This window comes from Quercus lobata, chromosome 3 (genome assembly GCF_001633185.2).
Source record: "Quercus lobata isolate SW786 chromosome 3, ValleyOak3.0 Primary Assembly, whole genome shotgun sequence".
In the NCBI taxonomy this organism is placed as follows: domain Eukaryota; kingdom Viridiplantae; phylum Streptophyta; class Magnoliopsida; order Fagales; family Fagaceae; genus Quercus; species Quercus lobata.
In genome coordinates, this window is record NC_044906.1 from 42,152,205 (window position 1) to 42,174,196 (window position 21,992).

Here is a 21,992-nt window from a genome sequence, read left to right on the forward strand (position 1 = left end):
TAATTTTTTTTTGATGAACTAATAATTCCTTATTATTGCATCGTTAAGTTTTCAATTATTTATTTTTGATAGGTTAAGTTTTCAATTATTGGGTGGCCACTGGCCGAATTTTTTATTTTTTTTGAATGTGGCCACTAGCCTAATGACTGGGGCATGCAATTTGGTTTGAAATTGTCGAGATTGAGGGGTATATTTCCTGAATCAGCACTGAGATGATGCTCCCATTTAGAGCGGTATAAGTGGCGCCACTTGGAGGATACGACGTCACTTTGATCCTTAACTCACTGACAATTAGCCCAGTCAAATGAGATAGACTTGGCATCATGCCCCTAGATCATCGGCACTATAACCGCTCCTTCCAAATTCACAAAATTACCCCTAATCCATTTGCTTCAAACTCACACTACTCTCACAACCACAGGGGTTCTTTCTTTAATTTTATTTTTTTAATATATATAACTTGCCATGTGTGTCAATTTTTTATTTTCATTTTGAACTTTATTTATTTTACCCAAAAAAAAAAAAAACACAGTAAGTTGAAATATTCAAAAATTTAATAATCAATAATATAGTAAATTGAATAGGAGACATCAAGCTTTACGTCACTTTTCAAACTAATCTAAACTAATCACGTTTCAAATTAATCGGATATCATTTTAAACCTGGGGTTATCACAGGGGTAACTTAGTCCACCCAAAATTTAAAACCAAAAGTCTCCCAATTGAACCTGTAAAAGAAGAGAAAAATGGGGCCGAAGATAGTTTCAATGGGCCGCCAGCTGACTATAGCCCAAGAAAGAGTCTCAACCTCTTTGACCTCTTCTTCTTTAGTTTGTTTATGAGTATTTAAATAAAATTAGAGATAAGGATTTTGTTTATAAAAAAAAAAAAAAAAAAATTATATTTTCAAAATTCAAAAAAAAAAAACCAAATTCCGTTGCATTAAACCTCTCAATTTCTTTTCCTCCATAAAACCCCTCCGCTTTCATCGCATTCCTCTCATTCCTCTCATTCCTTAGCTTTTCTTCGCCTCTCGCTTTTCTCTCATACTCTGGTGCCCAACCTGGTTTTAGTTTTTGAAGAAACAAACACAGTTATGGAATCAACCCAGTTGGAAAATATCGAAATATCCGCCGATTCATTAAAAGCCAATGATCACGGAGAAGCTCGAGATGAAATCGAGATCGAGAAGAGAGAAATTCCACTAGTAGAAGAAGAAGAAGAAGAAGACGACACCGACGACATAACCGAAACGTCGTCGTCGGTGACAGACAAGTCATCAATAAACAACGACGACGTAGTAAAGATCCTCCAACCTCATTCACTGCTCCCAAAGCCAGAGGCGCCTCGAGGCCTTTCTAATCCAGAAAACAACAACAACGACAACGAAAACGACATGTCGTTAATCCCCGGAGCATCATCAATCGGAAAGTTCATCAGAGAGAGAAGCAACGAGTTCTCCGTAGCAATCGTAAAACGACTGTCGTCGCTGAAGGAGAACAGCAACGACGACAAAGACAAAGACAAAGACAACGAAAACGACGTGACGCAGTTCGATCTGTCGGGACTAAAGGTTATCGTAAAACACAAAAACGACATGGAACTGAAAGGTCGAATCAGCTTCTTTTCTCGGTCGAATTGCAGAGACAGTACGGCGGTTCGCAGGTTCTTTCGGGAGAAGGGATTGAAATACGTAGAAATAAACATCGAGGTGTATCCGGAAAGAGAGAAAGAGCTGGTGGAAAGGACAGGAACCTCGTCCGTACCACAGATATTCTTCAACGACAAGTTGTTTGGGGGTTTGGTGGCTTTGAATTCGCTGAGGAACAGCGGTGGTTTCGATCAGAGGGTGAAGGAAATGTTGAGTACGAAATGTCCATCGGATGATGCTGCACCCGCATCGCCTGTGTACGGATTTGATGATCAGGAGGAAGAATCGACGGACGAGATGGTTTCTATCGTTAAAGTGTTGAGGCAGAGATTGCCCATTCAGGACCGTCTGATGAAGATGAAGATTGTTAAAAACTGCTTCTCTGGGAGAGAGATGGTGGAGGTCCTTATTAATCACTTTGACTGTGGCCGTAAAAAGGTATTACCTCAATTCTCAATTCTACTCTAATTCACTACCATTATCACCTCATTATTATTATTTTTTAGCTTAAACGATAGAACTATAACCTTATTATTATTATGTCATTACGTGGTTTGCGGCATACCACATATATATATATATATATATTTTTTTTTTTTTTTGAACTTGGAATGCCATAGATTTATATCTTTCATTTATAATATAGTTAAAATTAAAATACTTTATTCTCAAAAAAAAAAAAAAAAAAATCAAAATATCCTGATTTTTGTTTTATCACGATATTACAACACTTAATTTTATTTTTTAAAGTGGAGATTGGTCCCACAAATGTGAGGTTTTTTGTTATATTACTATATATATATATATATTTGTTAATTGAATTTAAATTTTATTATATAGTTACAATTTTTAAAATAAATTATTTAGCTAATTTGGTAGGGCCTGTTAACCTGAGAATGCGGGATTTTGTTGAGGTCAACTTCAAATCAACAGACCAAATAAACCACCAAAGCAAGCTACTTTCATTATGCCTCCCCTGGTTACAAAATCACTATACTAAGTTTGGCTTATTTTATATTTTAAATTTATATTAGAATTTTGATAAATCTTATGTTATAGTAAAAATATATAAAATCAATAGTAGAATATATATAATTTTACATAAAAACACAAAAAATAATAATAAGAAATGGCTAATATAATTATTATCAAATTTTATATGTAGACTAGAACATAAAAAAATAAAGAAAAAGATGATAATAATAGGAGGGTAGATTTGTATTTGGAAGGATGATGAAGTCGGAGATAATACGCGTGTGCGTGTGCGTGTGTGTCATTTGCTTTGACGTTGATATTTTAAATTTGGGTTTTGATATTCAAAGTGTCCAAACGTAAACTGAAAACTGCCCGTAAGTAAAGTCGCTGACCAACAAAAGATCAAGAGTAGTATTGAATTGCCAAAGGCAAAGAGACGAAGCTGTCCTTTTACACAGACCAAGAGAAGTCTGTGTTTCCTATTGGCGACATCAATGATGACAACACACTGCGCGGCATGATAGCCGTGGATAACAACCTCGTTTACTGTAAGGGAATTAAAGTCATTAATTTATCAATTCATGATGGGACATTGGAGTTCATAATAATCTTCCTCTTATTATCATATTTAGACAGTGCCAGCCATGGTTTTACTTTTACTCTTTTTTGGTAGGGAATAGAGCCACGGTTGCACTTTCGCTTACTTTATTTATTGCCTACCTATGACCATGAGCAATGTTGTTGTTGCTTACAAATGTTGTTAGATTGTCTAATAATATATTCATATGGGCTTCTTTCTTTTATTTTTTCTTTTTTCTTTTTTCTTTTTTGCCTTTTCTACATCTCTAGATTCACAAAAATATTATTAATAATACATGATACAATTTTAGTGAGATAATATTTTTTTTAAAAGTTTATGACAATTGTTGAGATATTGCGTGACTGGAAAAATATTATTTTTTGAACTAATTTTTGTTTTAGTCCTTAATTTCCTACCCAAATAAGAGCTTCCCTGAATTGTCCTACATTGCTACATAAGACTTACCCATATAATTTTATTATTCGGTCTGATATTTAATTTTTTAATAAGTTTCAATCCGCGTTGCGGGTGATTATTAGTGGCCACTTGCCAATCTTTATAATGAGATTTCAATGGTGTATCCAATAAGAAATTATGAGGTCAATCCATCCCTTGAGATAATGATGACGATATATTTATACACACATACATACTAATTAAGTAAAAATTAGTGTTAACCAAACTCTTGGAAAGACTATTAATTGTTAAAAAGAGTCTATGACTGGGTCCTCTCACTTAAATGGAAGTGGCTCTCTGATTGTTCAACTTTTGAACTTTGTACAGATTGGTTCCTAATTTATGAGTGGAGATATGGACCACATTTTTACCTTATATCAACCCAGGGGTTAAGAGTGAATGAGTCCCACTCCCACTCCTTAAAAAGTTTGAGAGGGTCCCAACTCCCAAAATACCATGATGGAGGACACTTTCAAATGTTGGCTCCTCCCCCCCATCCCCACACCAGCCCATACTCGTGAAAAAGTAAAACATGCATTGGTCAATGTCTTTGGCCTTTTGTGCTCTCTACCTTTGTCTACCAAGTTTCACCAGAGGAAACAATTTACTATACAACATTTTCTCTTCACTATATATATAACCTTTGGTGAATTCTATCAATTATGTTTTTTGATTGACATCAAATGTTGAGGAATATCCTCAAGTTATACCCTAGTTGATAATGTCACACGTAGAATTCAAAATTGATGATTAGATCTTGAGGGTTTCTTTAATTTTTATTTTTTATTTGGTTCTGTAGTTTTTTTATTCTAGCTATAGAGCTTTTTTCCTAATCTGGTTTTAACTTTATCGAATTGTTTGATTCTTAATCTGAGATTTTAACTAGACTTAAAAGAAAAACAATAAACATCATTGATTCATTGGGTGAGCATAACGTACTAGCTGCTCTAATTATTTTTTTCAGAGGGGAGGGTCCAGTAAGGTCATCATTGTTCAACATGCTAGACGTGATTTGTGATCTTACATGTACAGTTGTGTGTTGTCCTTAGCCTAGTTCTCTTTTGCTTTTCATGTTCAGCATAAACTAGGTCGAGCATTGCCTTAATGATATAGGCCACAATTTTCGGCCTTAGTCAATTTTGAAAAGTTCCAATTTACAAGAGATGATGATGCATGTCCATTTGGGTATAATTTATTTAGTCTTTTGTTGAATTTTTTTTTTTTTTTAAATTGTGTTAAAGTATACTTGTACCTAAAAAAAAAAGAAAGGTAAAAAAAGTAAAGTTTTAAAAAACTGTATATAAAAGTTGAAAAGTGACCTTATAAGCTCAAACTGAACAAAAATGGTTCAAGTTTCCTTGATCTTATTCTTGGCTTTGGTAATTGTGATGCGCACCCAAACGGTACTATATACAATTGGGAGTGCAAAGAAAGCTGATACCTTTAAAGTAGGTGTTGCAATTTAAGGATGGTTGCTTTGTTCGAGTACTCTTCCTCTATGTGCACAAATTAGTATTAAGACTCCTTTGTATCTAATAATATGTAGAGAATCTCTATATATAGCAATATGGTAAGATTTGGGTTATAATGTCTGCAAACATTAACTGCCACACAGATCAATTTTAGGGAAACTGAGTACATGCACTAATGTTGCTATGTGCCATAGTTATGATTTGTTGTTCTGACTATATTTTCTGTAGCCACTTTCTCTGTGAAAAAAAGAAAAAAGATATCTAGGCTTGTCTCTCCTACATAAATGTCTAATGAATTTTGTGCTACAACAAATGTAGGCTGTTTACATTGGATTGCAGCTTGCCAGGAAGCATTTTATTCATCACGTTTTTGGGTAAGAACATGTCTGTTGGACTGGATCACTTCACCACCCCCCCCCCCCCCCCCCACCACAAAAAAAAGAAAAGAAAAAGAAACTAAGTACTTGTAGTATACCTTTTTAGCCAATCACAGGTTTCATTAATGGTTAGTTATTTCTGTAGGGAAAATGATTTTGAAGATGGGAACCATTTTTATCGTTTCCTTGAGCACGAACCATTTATTCCCAAATGCTTCAATTTCCGAGGATCTATAAATGACAGTGAACCAAAGCCTGCAACTATGATTGCGCAAAGGCTCACCAAGATAATGACTGCCATACTGGAGTCCTATGCCTCTGATGACAGGCGCCATGTTGATTATAAGGCCATCAGTAACAGTGAAGAATTTCGGAGGTACGCTCAATGTTCCTCTTGGATTTACTTTATTCCATCTATAATTTCATTTTGTTCTCCAATACTTAATAAGTTATGCAGCAATTAGCTTATATTGTCAATTTCTAATTTCATATATGTTAGGAATGCTGAGGAAATGCTTTGGTTTTTTTATTTTTATTTTTATTTTTTATTAACTTTGAAGTCTGTTGTTACATATGTACATCCCCTTGGGGGCGCCCTCCCCAAAACCACAAACCACCAAAAAGGAGAAGAAAATGTTTTACTTAACCAGTAGGTGGTAATGCAGACACTTCAACACCTTTTCATCTTAACTTTTGTGCTTACTTCGTAGACAACAATAACAATGACAAGAAGAAAAGCCTAAGTCTCAAAACATTGGGGTATGCCGTAGATCCTATAGGCTAATTCAGTTCAGTCATTCACTCATTCTATCATGCATGCAAATGAGCAGCAGAAATGACCATAATGGATGATATGTAAGCCTATACATCACATGCTGGAGATTGAACTGGCAAGTAGAAAATGGAAGATTCATGAATCATGCAAAACCATATTAAAAAAAAAAAGGAAAAAGGAAAAGGGAATTCATTTTATACAATTCCAATGCAACAATAATCTATGTAGCACAATCAGACTAGTTGGAGAAAATGTTAATTAAGAAGGAAAGTATGATGCTAAGATAAAACTATCTTATGCCTTCATTTGCTTCTGGTGTGGAAGCATAGTCTGCAAACGCATGGTACTAGGATGTATGCTTGTGGCAGCATAAAATCTTCAACAACATTAAAGCACAAATTCAAAATTCAATAAGGAATCTATTTAAAAAAAAAAAAAATCCCTAATCTCAAATAAGAAAAAAATTGAACTTTGAAATAATTTTGGTTGTGCTCCCTGCATCAGATAGATAGAAATAGATGTTATGGCTATAATGATGATGCTGAAGTGCTTATTGAAATAGTTACTGGAGTATGATTGGTTATAATTTTTGGAAAAGAATGAGACCTGCATCATAGCATAGGACCTACGTTTTACAACAATTATCTTTTGTTGATTTGTTAGTTAGCTCTAACTGATGAATGGGTTTCTTAGATTCCTTATAGCAATTAAAAAAAAAAAAAAATCTAAATGACAAATAATCTGTGGGAATTTTCCTTGGCCTTGGTAGCCAAGTGGTATCCCTCCTGCCTAATAAGGAAGTTTTTGGGATCAATTCATTATGGTTGGTGGGGATCTGTCATGTTAGGGATTATTTCTTTTCATTTGGAAGAAAAATGTCTTATGTACACGTATGTTGATTGTCTGGAAACTTATGTTGGAAATCAATTATTTGTCCTACTTTTTCACAAGTTAATGTTGGTATCTCTTCTGCTTAATAAGTGGTTTTTTTGGTTAAATTTTCCGTGTGGTGCGAATTCGTGATAGTAGGTATTCTTCTGTCATTTGGAAGAAATTGTTGTGCGTGTGTCCTGAAACATATATTGATATTTGTCCTACCTTTCAATACAAGTTAATGATTACAAGGTGCATCAATTATCACGTGACAGATTCTTCATAAAAAATATATATAAATTAGCCATCATAGTAGTTTCTTCTTTGAAGGAAATGAGTTAGATTCTGCCTGATGCCATGCTATCCCTTCAAAATTATTATTAGTTGTTTCTTATATTATGAGTCATGTACAATTCAAATAAACTAAAGTTCTCTAAATATATAGATGTTTTTTTTTTTTTCAATTTCCCAAATGCAGGTACGTAAATTTGGCTCAAGAACTTCACCGGGTGAACCTACTAGCTCTCTCAGAAAATGAGAAGCTAGCCTTCTTTTTGAACTTGTACAATGCCATGGTCATCCATGCCGTGATCAGGATAGGTTGTCCAGAGGGAGCAATTGATAGGAGATTCTTCTTTTCTGACTTCCATTATTTGGTAGGAGGGTATCCCTATTCCCTTAACATAATTAACCATGGGATCCTTAGAAGCAACCGGAGAGCTCCTTTATCCTTGCTCAAGCCCTTTGGCACTGGAGACAAGCGTTTGGAGGTGACTATTTTCACTTATCTTTGTTACAAATATATACCATTCTCTCTCATTCTTACGCGTTATAGGTGTCTAATATGTAGTCTCTTTTTCTCTAAATGATAATTTGTTTTGGACTTTGTTTTTGGATAGCTTTAGTTTCTGGCTTTGGTTCTGGCAGGTGGAGTTAGTTGCCATAGAAATTTGATTAACAATGAGGATTGTTGTATAGAATGTTCTGACGTGCAACTAATTGTTATACAATGAGAATTTTTGTACAATATACTTTGAGTGAAGTTCTCCTAAGTCAAAAAAATAATATATATATATACACACACACAACAATCTGCCTCTCTTAGGCTCTCCTCCCCACCACTACCCCAAAAGAAATGTTGCAATTATAAAATATCAGGAAATAAGTCTCTCATGTACTAGTTTACTCTCAAGTATTCTTGAAAGTTTTTAACTTCTATTTTCATTTTTTGAAAATGAAATGTATTTGTTTACTTATTAATAATATGTTCAAAACAAGGATATTTGAATCTTTTAGTGACCCCTCTCCCATGAAGCATACTTTTGAGAGAAGATGATGCTTTAATAGTTTCTTGCATTCTAATTAGATGGTCTATAAAACTGATCACTGTATTCATCTAAAATTCAAGCTTGCTCCTGCTAAAGTAAATCCATTAGTCCACTTTGGGCTTTGCAATGGAACAAGGTCAAGCCCAACTGTCCGATTTTTCTCACCTGAAGGAGTTGAATCAGAATTAAGATGTGCCGCAAGAGAGTTCTTTCAGGGTGATGGAATGGAGGTGGACTTGGAGAAGAGAACTGTGTATCTCACCCGAATTATTAAGTGGTGAGTGACAAAGTGTTTAGTTTTTCCAACCATTTTGACATTTACAGATATTGTTAATCAGGCCACAGATGATAATTATATAGGGAGATATTGATCCTTTCAAATAGAATTTTCACATGTTCTATTTCCCCTGCAGGTGCAATGTGGATTTTGGAAATGACAAAGAAATACTTAAGTGGATCCTCAATTACTTGGATGCAACTAAATCAGGTCTTTTGACACATCTTTTGGGGGATGGAGGCCCAATAAATATTGTATACCAGGACTACAATTGGTCTTTGAACTCTTGACTACCTCTTTGGCATTGTTTGGACATTAAAACAGAGTTTTTTGACAGGATATATTTAAGTGCCTGCATTGGTGAGGGAGATATTGTATATAATACTATAAATTTTGAAACCTTAATCATTAAGCCAGGAACTGGTTTCAAAATGTAAAATAGGGGATTTTTCTTTATTACTGGCATTATGAAACATTTACCTTTTTTTTCTTTTAACCCCGCCACCCCCCCTTATGGGTCTGGGCTGTGTCAAAATACTTGTGTGTGTGTGTGTGTGTGTGAAGCAATGGAACTAGACGTTCAAGATGGTAGAAGTTATGTGACCTTTGATCTCCCTATCTCTCTCTCTCTCTCTCTCGCTCCATGTTGCTTAATGCAGAACATATAATATTATAGTCATATGCATACCAATGGTCCTCTAATGAGGGTTGAATTGGAGAGTGTGATGAACTTTTAGGTGCTTCCATAACAGTACTAGCACGCAGCAATGAGTAGTAGATACGTTTTTTTGCTTTACTTCAAATTTGCATGGTAAATGCAAGCGTGGTTGAAAATAAAAGGGACCATAATTGGTCTTCCTTGGCATGAAAAATGTCCAGCGAAAACCTCAAGCCTTGGTTCTCACCGCACCATTGCTGAATTGAGGCAGTAAACTTCCTGTCCCTGCCAATATGTTTTATCCAAGTACAGCTCCTAGGATTCAAAAGGTTTGCTCCATAATTAGTTGGAGTTCTCAATCATCCTTGTGATTGTTAACCTAATTCAGTAAGTTACCGAAATCACCATTGAACAACTCAAAAGTTACTAACCCAAGAGTTTAGTCTATTGTTTTTCAGGGCTCGTGATCCACGAGGTTTATGGTTCAAGTCTTCTAATTAACGCTTTGAACCCACTATTGTCTATATTATTATGGGTTTGTTTGAATACAGCTTATTTTGCTGAAAACTGAAAACTTATTACTGAAAGTACTGTAGCAAAATAATTTATAAGCTAGCTAATTTTTTGGGCTGAAAGTACTGTAACTTCAGTTAAATAATAACGTGAAGAATACAAAATAACTTATTTGTGTTTTTTATCTTTTTGTGGGGTTCATGAACAGTAACGTGGGACCCAGGTAATTTTCAACCAAACGCGCAAAATGTGGACACAAAACACTATCCAAACACTCACTATATCTAAAAGTTGAAGTGTAGCATTTATTGTTACTACGCTTCTATTGAGCCATATTAGCGACTACATTATCCATTTATTTTTATATTTTCTTTTCTATTTTTAAAATTTTCTTCCCCTTATTCTTTTTTTTTTTAAAAAAAAGAAAAAAAGAAAAAAAAAAGAAAAAAAGAAAAAAGAAACTATTTTTCGTTCCATTAGTCCACACCAATTGTTACACTTTCTTCAACTTTTCCCTTCCTTTTTTGCTTTTTTATCTCTCCACTATTCTCTATTTTACTGTTACACTTCATTCCTTTATCATTTTCTCTTTCTTATATTTTGACTATTCTTCTCCACATTTTGTTTTGTATAAATTTGATATCATTTTCATTCAATCCATATTTTTCCCACACAAAAGCTGTGAGTAGTCTCTCTCTCTCTTGGTGGATTTTTGTTCCTTCTTATAATTAACTTTAATTAAGGTTGATGGTTTATTTATTTATTTATAAATATGTGTTTTGGTATTGTGTTTTTTTAAACGTCAACCCACCCAATTACCCAATAATCAAAATTAACAAAATACCCTAAAACTTGAAAATGACCAAAATACTCCTAAAATCCTCTAAAATTACCAAAATACCCATAAACCTTAAAAAAAACCAAATGTGCTCAAAAAACACTAAAAATTACCAAAATACCATTGAAACCTAAAAAATGACCAAAATACTCTGAAAACTAAAAATTAACCAAAATACCCCCTTAAACTAGAAAATTACTGAAATACCCCTTGAAACCTAAAAAAATGACCAAAATACCCCTAAACCTAAAAAAATGACTGAAATATTCATAGATCCTAAAAAATGGCCAAAATACCCCCAAAACCTAAAAAGTGATTGAAATACCCCCAAAACCTAAAATTACCAAAATAGCTCCTAAATTTAAAAAATGACCAAAATACCCCTGAAACTTATAAATAAGCAAAACACCCCTGACACCTATAAAATGACAAAAATGCCCTTTAAACCTATAAGATGATAAAAATACACCCTAAACCTAAAAAATGACCGAATTACCCTTGAAACCTTAAAAAAAAAAAAAAAAAACCAAAAGACATTGAAACCTAAAAAATGACCAAAATACCTCCAAAACTTAAAAAATAACCGAAATACCCCCAAACACTAAAAAATGACCGAAGTACCTTTAACCTAAAAAATGACTAAAATACCTCAGAAACCTAGAAAATTACTGAAATAGCCCTAAAATCTAAAAATTAATGAAACACCCCTAAAACCTAAAAAATTACCAATATTCCCTCGAAACCTACAAAATGACCGAAATACTCTTAGAACCTTAAATTGATGAAAATACCTTCGAAACATCCAAAATACCCCAAACCTCTATTTTGGTAATTTTAGAGGCTTCGAGTGCATTTTATTCAACTTATAAGTTTTGTAGTATTTTGGTCACTTTAGATATTTTGAGGGGTATTTTGGTTGTTTTAGTGGTTTCAGGGTATTTTTGGTAATTCTATAGCTTTCGGGTTATTTGTGGTCATTTTGGAGGTTTTGGGTGTATTTTAGTCATTTTAAAGGTTTTGAGGGTATTTTTGTCATTTTATTGATTTGAGGGTATTTCAGTCATTTTTTTAGGTTGTGTGGGTATTTTGATCAATTTTTAGGTTTAGGGATTATTTTGGTAATTTTTTAGTTTTAGGGCGTATTTTGGCCATTTTAAAATTTTCGGGATATTTTAGTCATTTTTAGGTTTCGGGGGTATTTTGGCAATTTTTAAGTTTTTGGGAGTATTTCGGTCATTTTTTAGGTTTAGGAGGGGGTATTTTGGTCATTTTTTAGGTTTCAGGGGAATTTCGATCACTTTTAGGTTTCATGGGTATTTTGGTCATTATTAGGTTTAGGGGGTATATTGGTCATTTTCTAAGTTTCAGGGGTATTTTGATCATTTTTAGATATAGGGGGTATTTTGATAATTTTTAGGTTTCAGGGGTATTTTGGCCATTTTTAGGTTTCAGGGGTATTTCGATAATTTTTTTAGGTTTCAGGGTTTGTTGAGTTATGATAGCTTGACCTCAGTTAATTAATTCAATTACTCAAGTTGATTAATTAGGTTCAATTGCATGCAAATCATGAAGGCACCAACAAATCAAAAATTAAACTAAATGCAGAGGAAATTAAATTGACACAGTGATTTGTTGACAAATGGGAAAAACCTCTCGCAAGGCAAAAACCTCATCGGGTGATTTTAAGGTCACCACTCTTAAGAATCCACTAATCAACAATCAAGCGGTTACAAGTATAAGAAATCTTACCAACTATCCTGGCTTATCTCGAAATACCAACCTACAGTTGAACCTTTGCTCCAATACCCAATTGGACTTGATTTTGTAGTAGCCTTCTTTCCTTTAATGCATAAATCTCTAATCTGTGACTAACCTTTTGCACGGATTCCAGTACATGACTAACTCTAGCAACTTAAACGATGTTGTTGGTTGCAAAGTTCTTCACTTCATTAATAATGAAGATTATGAAGCACTTGGTTACAAAACCTTGTGGCGTACAAATGCAGTAGCTTCTCACAGAGAAAATAACTCCCTTGGTCTTTGTATCCGTGTGTTGACAGCTTTTAAAGTAAGTCTTATATATGTCTAGGATTGTGAGAAAAGAAACCCTAAACAAATACATAAAGCCTGGGCCAAAATTCAGATCTAGAAAACTGAAAATCGTAGTTCTTGATAGATCAAGCTGCTGTCGAGCTATCTATCAAGCTTTATATTAAGTCTCGATGGTAGGCATTGGTTGAGCTATTTGTCAAGACTTAATAAATAGCTTTTCTTCACTTGTTTCTTAGACAAATCTAATGACTTTTAAACGGACACTTGTTATGCTTAGAGCAACATATTTCTTGATATATTAAACCCATCTCACATCTATCCAAGTACAAGTAAAGTGCATTTTGTTAAATGATTAGCCAATTACATAAAATATCACCATAACAATCTCCTCCTTTGGTAATCCATGACAAAACCACAAGCATAATTATGAGAAAAGTATAAAGCAACAATTCCATAAGTATTACAAAAGCCAAAAAGTGAAAAGTACAAAAGCCTAACTAATACAACGAGCTCTTGAAAAACCTTGCAAGGAAAGAGATCATCGCATGATAGACTTGCAACCTGTCTTATCTAAAAAACTTACACAAGATTCATCAATGCATCAAGTGTGAAACATAGACAAGTTGTATACAAGAAGAAACATGTGTATAAAGATAGAAAAGAAACAACACATGTGAGACAAAGGTGAAGAAAACATACATGATCACATATATATCAAAGAATACAATGTATGTAAAAGTGGTCACAAGATGATGGTACTTGAAGTGAAAAAAGATACATCAAAACCTCATTACATCTCTCAAAGCACTCTCCCCCTAATTGGTCTAACCCTATGCTAGCTCTCCCCCTAACAAAAAGACTACTCTCATATACAAAACTACTCCTCCATTTTGTCATGAGTGACAAAGGGTGAATCACTGAGAAGTAGTCCTCTTATCATCATACTTAGAGCCAGAAGCATCCTTATCATTGTCATCTCCACCATCCTCATCATGCCACAACTTTCGGGTCATCCTCCAATCCTTTACATTTTTTATTTGTCCTTTAGAATTAGGTGATCACAAGATATATAGTTGAACAAACAAGAGATATATAAAGGGCACCCTCTTATTGATAGGATCTAGGATTTCTCTAAGTGTGGGTAGGTTCCCTAAGGATAAATGGATATATAAGTAGGTTACTCATAACTGATGGGCTATGATTCCAATAGAGGACCTAAGTGGACCCCATAATGGATTGGTAGCAAACTTCAATGTATTCAAAGTCCATTATAGGTGATGGTATCGATTGTGAGTTGGTGGGATGAACTTCGAAAGATTTAGGCCCGAATGGAGCCTTCTATCTTCCCACTCATCACCAACCGTGGTTAAGGGACAAATGAACCATGTGAAGTGTGTACAAACAAGTATTGAATAAGTCTTTATTAAGTTTAAGACCAAGGACACATAGGAATTAAACTCACAATCCCTAGTGGAGTCGCCATTATGGACACAAGGGGGAGTCGCCACCTAGTTTTTGCAATAGTCTAGGAACCATATATATAGTATTCTCTTGAGGAAGGACCTTTTGATCTCACTACTAAAGATATGGGTTCGGAGTTAAGGTACGGTCTTGGAAAGATGTTAGGCACCCAAAACTGCCCAAGCCTAAGGTTGGCTTCCCATCATTGTGTCTTATGTCTTAACCCTATTAAAGACACACTCAATATTATATTTATACACACACACACACACACACACACACACACACACACTAGCATGCATCTAACAATCAACATGGCATCAATCATCCCAAAACCTAATCACTCATCTATCATGGCATATCACAACCCAAGCATACATCTGTCTCATCTCATCTAAGGCAGCAAGCATATTACAATATGGTAGCATCGACAAGGCATTAATATCATGCATATCCCAAACATCCAAGAATAGAATCATGGTATTAGCCAAGCATATTCATCATGTTCATAAACCATATCATGCTTATCACCCCAATCAAATGCATGTTCATGTAATTATGCATGACTTACCTCACTTATCTCATAGCACCACAACACCTATACACCAATGCATGTTCATGTGATTGAACCAAGATATAAACCTAATTATCAATTCAACAATCAAAGCATGCGAAACATGCTGTTCTACTAACCCTAGGCCTAAACATATGAAAATTAGACTTAACGAGACTTAAACAGAGGATTTAGAACTAAGCAAAACAATCAAAATTGCAAGACCCCTAAATCTACATTTCTAGGCACAAGTATGTGTACGCATACATAAGCATGCACACGTATACGCGCCCAGAAACACAATTTTAAAGCAAGCAACAAAATAACAATCAAACTAAATCTAACATGCTTCTAATATAAAACTAAACAACCTAAACTAACAACAAAAGATATCAAAGATAAACAAAACAAAATCTATTCCTAAATATGCATTAAATCTAACAAACAAACAAGAGCAACACTTAACACATCTAAACATATTCATTAATATATCAAATCATATTGACTTTCCAATCAAAACATGATGAGACAAAACAAAATAAAATCAAACAAAACAAAACATTTCTAAGCATGAATAACATATAAATTAACTAAGAACAACAAAAACACAAATTATAAAAGAACCAAATCAAGGAAAAGCCATGAATAGAAAATCACCTTGCTATGGAATACAAACTCGATTGATATTTAACTGGCTCCTCAGTGCCTACACAACAGGCTTTAATGAGACATCAAGGTAAAAGAAGATTTCAATAGTTTATAGGTAATCACAACTCAAAAACAAGATTAGTTTTGAAAAGGGTTTTGAGAAATCAAATTGGGAAAGCATTTTTTGCCTTAGAACTAACTAAAGAGAGTTTTTTAATTTGTAAAAAACGTGCAAAAGTGTTGTGTGTGTATTTTAGAAGAGAGAATTAGGGTTTTAGAGAAGATGGAGGCTAAAAAATGGCTTTCTCTAGCTAAGGTTTTGATTAGAGGTATAAAATTAGTATTTATAAGTTAAAATTAGGGTTTTCAGACTTTTTAAAGATCTTTGGACGTTCTCAAGGGTCCATGGGCCGGCCCATATCAAAACATTATGTTTTGGGCCCTTAAAATGAAATTTTAAAACTTAGAAAACCGGATTGCCCAGTTGACCTAGCTTCAAACAGTCATAACTCACTCAATTTAAGCCCAAATTAGGAAAAAATTATGTTCAAATTGAAGCCCTGGATGTTTACTTTCTAATGAGACAAACATTACTTAAAAATTATTTGTGAATCAAAAGTTGTGGTAAAAAAAGTGAGTAAAGGTCATTTTTCAGCAATGTTTTCAAAGCAATTTGAGCACTTTTGAGTTGTGATTACTTCCAAACTATCAAAATAATTTCAATTACCTTTTGTAAACATTTCAAGCTCAACATTGGGACTAGGAACTAAAGTTTATTAGTTGAGTATGAAATGAGGTGTCTATAAGAGTATAGAAGATGAAGACGAATGGAGGGTAGGGCAACATCATCCTTCACACGAGGCCACTTGGTTGCTAGTTGCACGTTGCTCCTCCTAATATATTCCTTGCTAGTGGCACCTATGGCATAGAAAGGAAAAGAGAGAGGAATAGTGACATGCATGTGATAGCCGAAGAAAAGATGAGCTTACCATGTGTAGCAATGTCTCGATAGCAATATATCATTGATACTATCATATGTGAAGGAAAATCTATAGAAAGATCTTCTAGAAGAGAAAGAAGGAAACGAGCACGAGGCTCAGTGATAGTGTTTTAGTGAGACTGTGGTGTGAGAACAAAGGTCATCACCATATTATGGATCCTTGGACCCTTAGCAAACTCAGTTGTGGAGAAGTTAAGAGCATCTCAATACACCATGGCCTTCTCACAGAAGAGTGAGGCCATCTCGTCTTGAGAGACAGAACTAAGACGAAAATGACTAGGGTAATCAGGACGATCAACCCAAGGAACATGTAGTACATCGAAAATGAACCCTGGGGTCACTACGATACGTCTACCCCGGAAAACCATAGTAAACCTAGGCACAGAGGTATTCGATGGTTTGCATGTTGGAGTAAAACTTTTGAATGAACACACTGGGACACCTCCTGGGTATCTCAAATAGAGAAGCCCAACCTCGAGAGCTAAACGCACTGGGTAGAGGAGTGTTTGGAAAATTAGATAGAATGACTTAGCATTTCGAATGAATTGCCCGGTCAGAGAAGTTCTCAAAGAAGTCATTTCTGGCCTTCTAATCACGGAACCTCACAGAATTAGGAATAGAAGAAGAAGAAGAAGAAGAAGAACCACGATGTCTTATTGGGTTCTTAGAGGGAATAGATTTTTTAGGTGCCATAAGAAGGAAACTAAACAAAGGGAGAGAGAGAAGAAACACATAAACATAGAAGAGAATAAGGCACAGGAAAGAAGGAAAACATGAAGTACAATGCATAAAAATGCATGACCATGTTACATGAAGAAAAAATGCATCATGGGTAAAAACCCAATCCAAACTACAACACTCACAAGATATAATCAGTCACACAATGCTAGAATGCATGAAACATTGTTATAATGAATATAGAATGAATGCATGATCATGAGAGAACAAAACAACAAAACCCACCCCAAAAATTTCACAAAGAACTCAAAACCCAAAATTTTTCCCTAAAACTTGAAAACCTAGGTCTAAATGCATGAAATGCATGAAGGAAGGGAAGATGAAGAGATTAAGAACACTTACCAAGAGAAAGAAGCTTGGATTAGGATAAAATCTTGAAGGGAGGAAGGTTTTTGGTGAAAAGGAATGGTTTGGATCAAGAGATAGAGTTGAGATATTTGAGTTTGAGAAAAACAGGGTGGGACCTCAAATATATATATATATATATATATATAGAAAATGCGGCTCGATAGATAGAGAAGGTATCGAGCATCTATCGAGAACAAAATCTCTATAGATGGAGAGGTATCGAAGAGGTATTGACGGCAAAAAGATCTTAATAGATCGAGGAGGTATCGAGCATTTATCGAGTAGTCAGAGACTCCAAAGAATTGGCTCGATGGATTGAGCTATTTATTGAGAGGTATTGAGAACAAACCCAAAAATCTCAATAGAAGAGGCATGTATCGAGGAGGTATCGAGTATCTATCGAGAAGCCTGAAACAAGGTTTTTCAAGGAGGAGAAACGACACAAGATGAATGCAATCAAGATAGATACCAAAACAAGCAACCGAGAAGCATGTTGAGCACTCAAACACACCATCAACTCTTGACACAAAGCATTCTTAGATTGAAAACACACTAAACAGGTCTAACCAATTTTATTTTCAAAAACAAGTTTAGACAGTTTAGAAAGCATATACTACCACATGTATTCCTTGTGATGGCCAAATCACATTGTACCTATATAATAGTATCAAGAGTAGCAAAGAGTATGCCTGTTGTGTGTGAAATTTTGTGAGAAAGCATAAGTAAATCATTATATGAAGAGTAATGATATAAAAGGATCAAATACATCCACACACAATCATAACTGTGTGTGGATGAGGAAGAGATGCTTTGAACAATCAACATGGATAGGCTCCAAAGGTATAACACTTGAAAAAAATAATAAAAAAACCTGCTAGGTTGAAAACCTGAAAGGGCGGCCTAGGCAAAAATTAAGGCGAAAGGACCCTACTAGGTCGAAAACGTGAAAGGGCGATCTAGGGAAAAGATAGGGGCAAAGATCATGGGCATGACGAAAATTCCTCAAAGGATGTCATGGGTAAAAATTACATGGCATGGAAAAAAGAAAAGAAAAATGAGGACAATAAACATAGATAATAAAATGGATGGTTCTCTCATTGTTCAAATTAAAAGATGATAAACTATTTTTACAGGGGATTTGGAACATTTCGGTCCTTTATTAAATTCATAAGAAAAGACATGAGAATCATAAAGTGCAGGAAAGTGAAATTTGGGGCATACTAAGGTGGGTAGTTAGTCTTTCTTTCCTTTGATTAGACTTTTTGTAAGCTTCCTCAGCTATATTAACCCACTTCATGACAGCTACTAACTCCTTTCTTGTATCCTAAAGTTAGATGAAGCAATTGGAACCTCTTATATGGCCATATCAGGAAAAGGAAAGAGAGAAGGAGATAAAGCATGAGTAAAAGGAAAAGAGAGAGAGAGAGAGAGTGAGTAAAAAAAAGAAAAAAGAAAATGAAAAGATGATATAAGGAGCTTCGATGGGTTGAAAACCGAAAGGCAATCTAAGCGAAAGTTAGAGGAATTCTGCTAGGTTGAGGACCTAGGCAAAAATTAGGGACTGAGAGAAAAGATTCACCCACTTTGACTTGATGATAAAGGAAAGATGCAAGAGAGACAAAAAGGAGTGAGAGCCTCTTTGAAACCATGGCTAAGTTTCTCAAAGACCTTTAAAGGAGAGAAGATTTGCCGTGGAAAGCTTAGAGAAATGTTCTCCAAGTTTAGAATGTGTTTGGTGAAGGTTTAGAGACCCCAACAGTTATTTTTGACTTGGAGAGAGGCAATTAGGGTTTTTAACCATTGGTACATGCATGCAGAGTGAAGACTGTGTGCGCATGGTCAATACCTACGCCTGCAGGCCCATGTCTGCTCACGTAGGAAGGCAGGCAAAACCAAGTTTTCCCCTATTTTAAGTATGTTTTCTCCCAAAAGCTTCTCCTGTAAGTCTTACAGCCTAGAAAAATACTCAAAGCACAATTCAAGCTCTAGATTTCCAATTATAAAAGATCAAGAATAGTAGAATTGCATAAAGTTTCCATAAGTTTGTAATTTAAGTACATATCCCAAATAAAAGCTGAAATGTGAAAGATGTTCTTAAATACAACCCAATGTCTCAAATCGAATCCAAAATGCAGGAATGTATGCTAAAGAAAGAAAAAAAATAATGAAAAAAATGCTATACTATGCTTTCTGTGTTTGCGTCTGTCTGTCTGTCTAAAGATCACTAGAAACGCTTCTTCCTCGGCTAATGGGTTGGAGTCGACTCTGAACCTCCACCACCATCATCATCATCACCAACATCCTTATCGTCGTACAGCTGCGGGAGTACTCAGTCACCTCCAGCTTGAGGTTCCTTACAAGCCAAATGAGCTCCTCATGCTTTTGTAGGGTAGGCTGAATTGAAAGAAGATAGTGTTAGGATAAAGGTTGAGAGATGTAAGAAAAGTAAAGGGAGAATGAGAGAGAACTCATTGCCTGAGTTCCATCAAGAAAAGGGTAGCCCATGACATTTGTATTGCGGCCAATGGGATGCTCCCGAGCAAAGCCATTAGGGCTATAAGCATGGACCGATTGGAGCAAACGGGAAGGGTCAGTGAGAGCACCAGTAGTAGGGCTAGCCTAACACAAGTGTTTCATTAGAATTTTACCAATGTACAAGAATGCAAATGATGAATGGTTGAAAAGAAATGAGAGAAGCAAGAACACATATCGCAGCAATAAGGGAAGCCAAGAGTGTAGACATAAAAAAATGTGGAGTCTCCACCTAGTTTTTGTAATGGTCTAGGAACCATATATATAGTGTCCTTTCGAGGAAGTACCTTTTTGGTCTTACTACCAAAGATATGGGTTTCGAATTAAGGTGCAGTCTTGGGAAGGTGTTAGGCACCTAAAATCGTCGAACCCTAAGGTTGGTTTCCTCTCATTGTGTCTTATGTCTTACCCTTATTAAAGGCACACTTAATATTGCATCTATACTCACACTCACACTAGCATACATCTAGGCATACAACTTGGCATCAATCATCCCTAACCATACATCTATCATGCTTGCCATCCATCACAAACCCTAGGATACATCTAATCATGGCATGTCACAAATCAAACCTAGCATACATCTAGCATGGCATCTCCTAATATTCATCTAGCATACATCTCAAACCAACCTAGCATTCATCTAGCATGATATAACATAAACCCTAGCATGTTACTATTCATCATGTCATCATATCTCATCCAGGGCAGAAACATAGGCGTTAAAAGGTTCAAGCAAACATGTGATTAGGCATAATTCGTCCAAACAAACATGTTCAAGTCTATCATTAAGCAAAATCATATTCAATGATGCATGTTCATGTGAATGCATAACTTACCTCACTTACCTTGCAGTAACTCAGCACCTATGATATTCATGCATGAACATGTGAATGTGTGTTCATGGCATTGAAATAAAGAAAATACAAGATAAACCCTAATTTAAGATGTGAAAGGAAAATAAGTAATTAAACATGTGAAACAAAAGGTTAAAACCATAAATACATGAAAAGGATCCAAAACAGAAGTATTACATGTGAAAACAAAAGCAAAAGTAGATAAAATAAAATTAGGGTTTTTGGGCAGGATCATGCGCATGCATGAACAAGCCTGCGTGCACATAATCAAGCCTACGCACGCAGCCAAGATTATGTGCACTTGGGTTTCAGTCTAGAAACCCTAGAAACACAGCAAACAGAGCAAAACTTCAAAACACTAAATCTAACATCCTAACATACTTTAAACTGTAAAAACTATACAAACGTAAACTACATAAATATATTAAAATACAAAACAAACAAAGAAACAAGATAAACAATAAAATTAAAACAAAAAAAGAGAGAAAAGAGTTTAGAACTAAAATCTCAAAACAAAAGCCCCTAGGCTTGATTTTTTACCGCTTACCTCAATCAAGTCTATTCACAATAAAAAACAAGAGTGATTAGTAATCTTAAACTCGAAGATCAAGGTAAAAAATGGCCCTAATCAAAAGAAAATTGAATTAAGGATGTTTTGTGAAAAACTCCCTCTTTGATTCACTATTTCTAGTGAATCTTAGTGTTTTCCCGTGAGATTCCTGTGTGTTTTAAATAGGTACCATGTAAGGCTACTTATATTAGGAAAATAGGGGTTTGGAATGACTCCTAAATGATGTGGGATTTGTTCCAAACCTCAGTATTAATGAAAAAAACTTTCCTTATTTATGTTACAGGAATTTGCCATGCATGCACAAGATCGTGCTTGTGTGCTCATGATCATGGTTGTGCGCGCAGGCTAATTCCAACGTGTGCATGCCGAGGGTTCCTGTGTGTGCATAAGTCAAGTCCCAATAAACTCTTCATAGTCTAGCCATCCGTGACTTGCTTAGTGAAGGGCATGTCTGACCCTT

The 21,992-nt window shown here is 35.1% G+C and overlaps 1 protein-coding gene across 1 annotated transcript; it reads left to right on the forward strand.

Moving 5' to 3' along the window:
- Positions 1 to 911: 911 nt before the first annotated feature.
- LOC115982017 lies at positions 912 to 9,354 on the forward strand. The gene is made up of 6 exons (XM_031104487.1): positions 912 to 2,088; positions 5,452 to 5,507; positions 5,656 to 5,886; positions 7,637 to 7,928; positions 8,567 to 8,763; positions 8,900 to 9,354. The coding sequence occupies exons 1-6, from the start codon at positions 1,096 to 1,098 to the stop codon at positions 9,051 to 9,053; spliced, it is 1,923 nt and encodes a 640-aa protein (XP_030960347.1). The 5' UTR covers positions 912 to 1,095; the 3' UTR covers positions 9,054 to 9,354.
- The last annotated feature ends 12,638 nt before the right edge of the window (positions 9,355 to 21,992 follow it).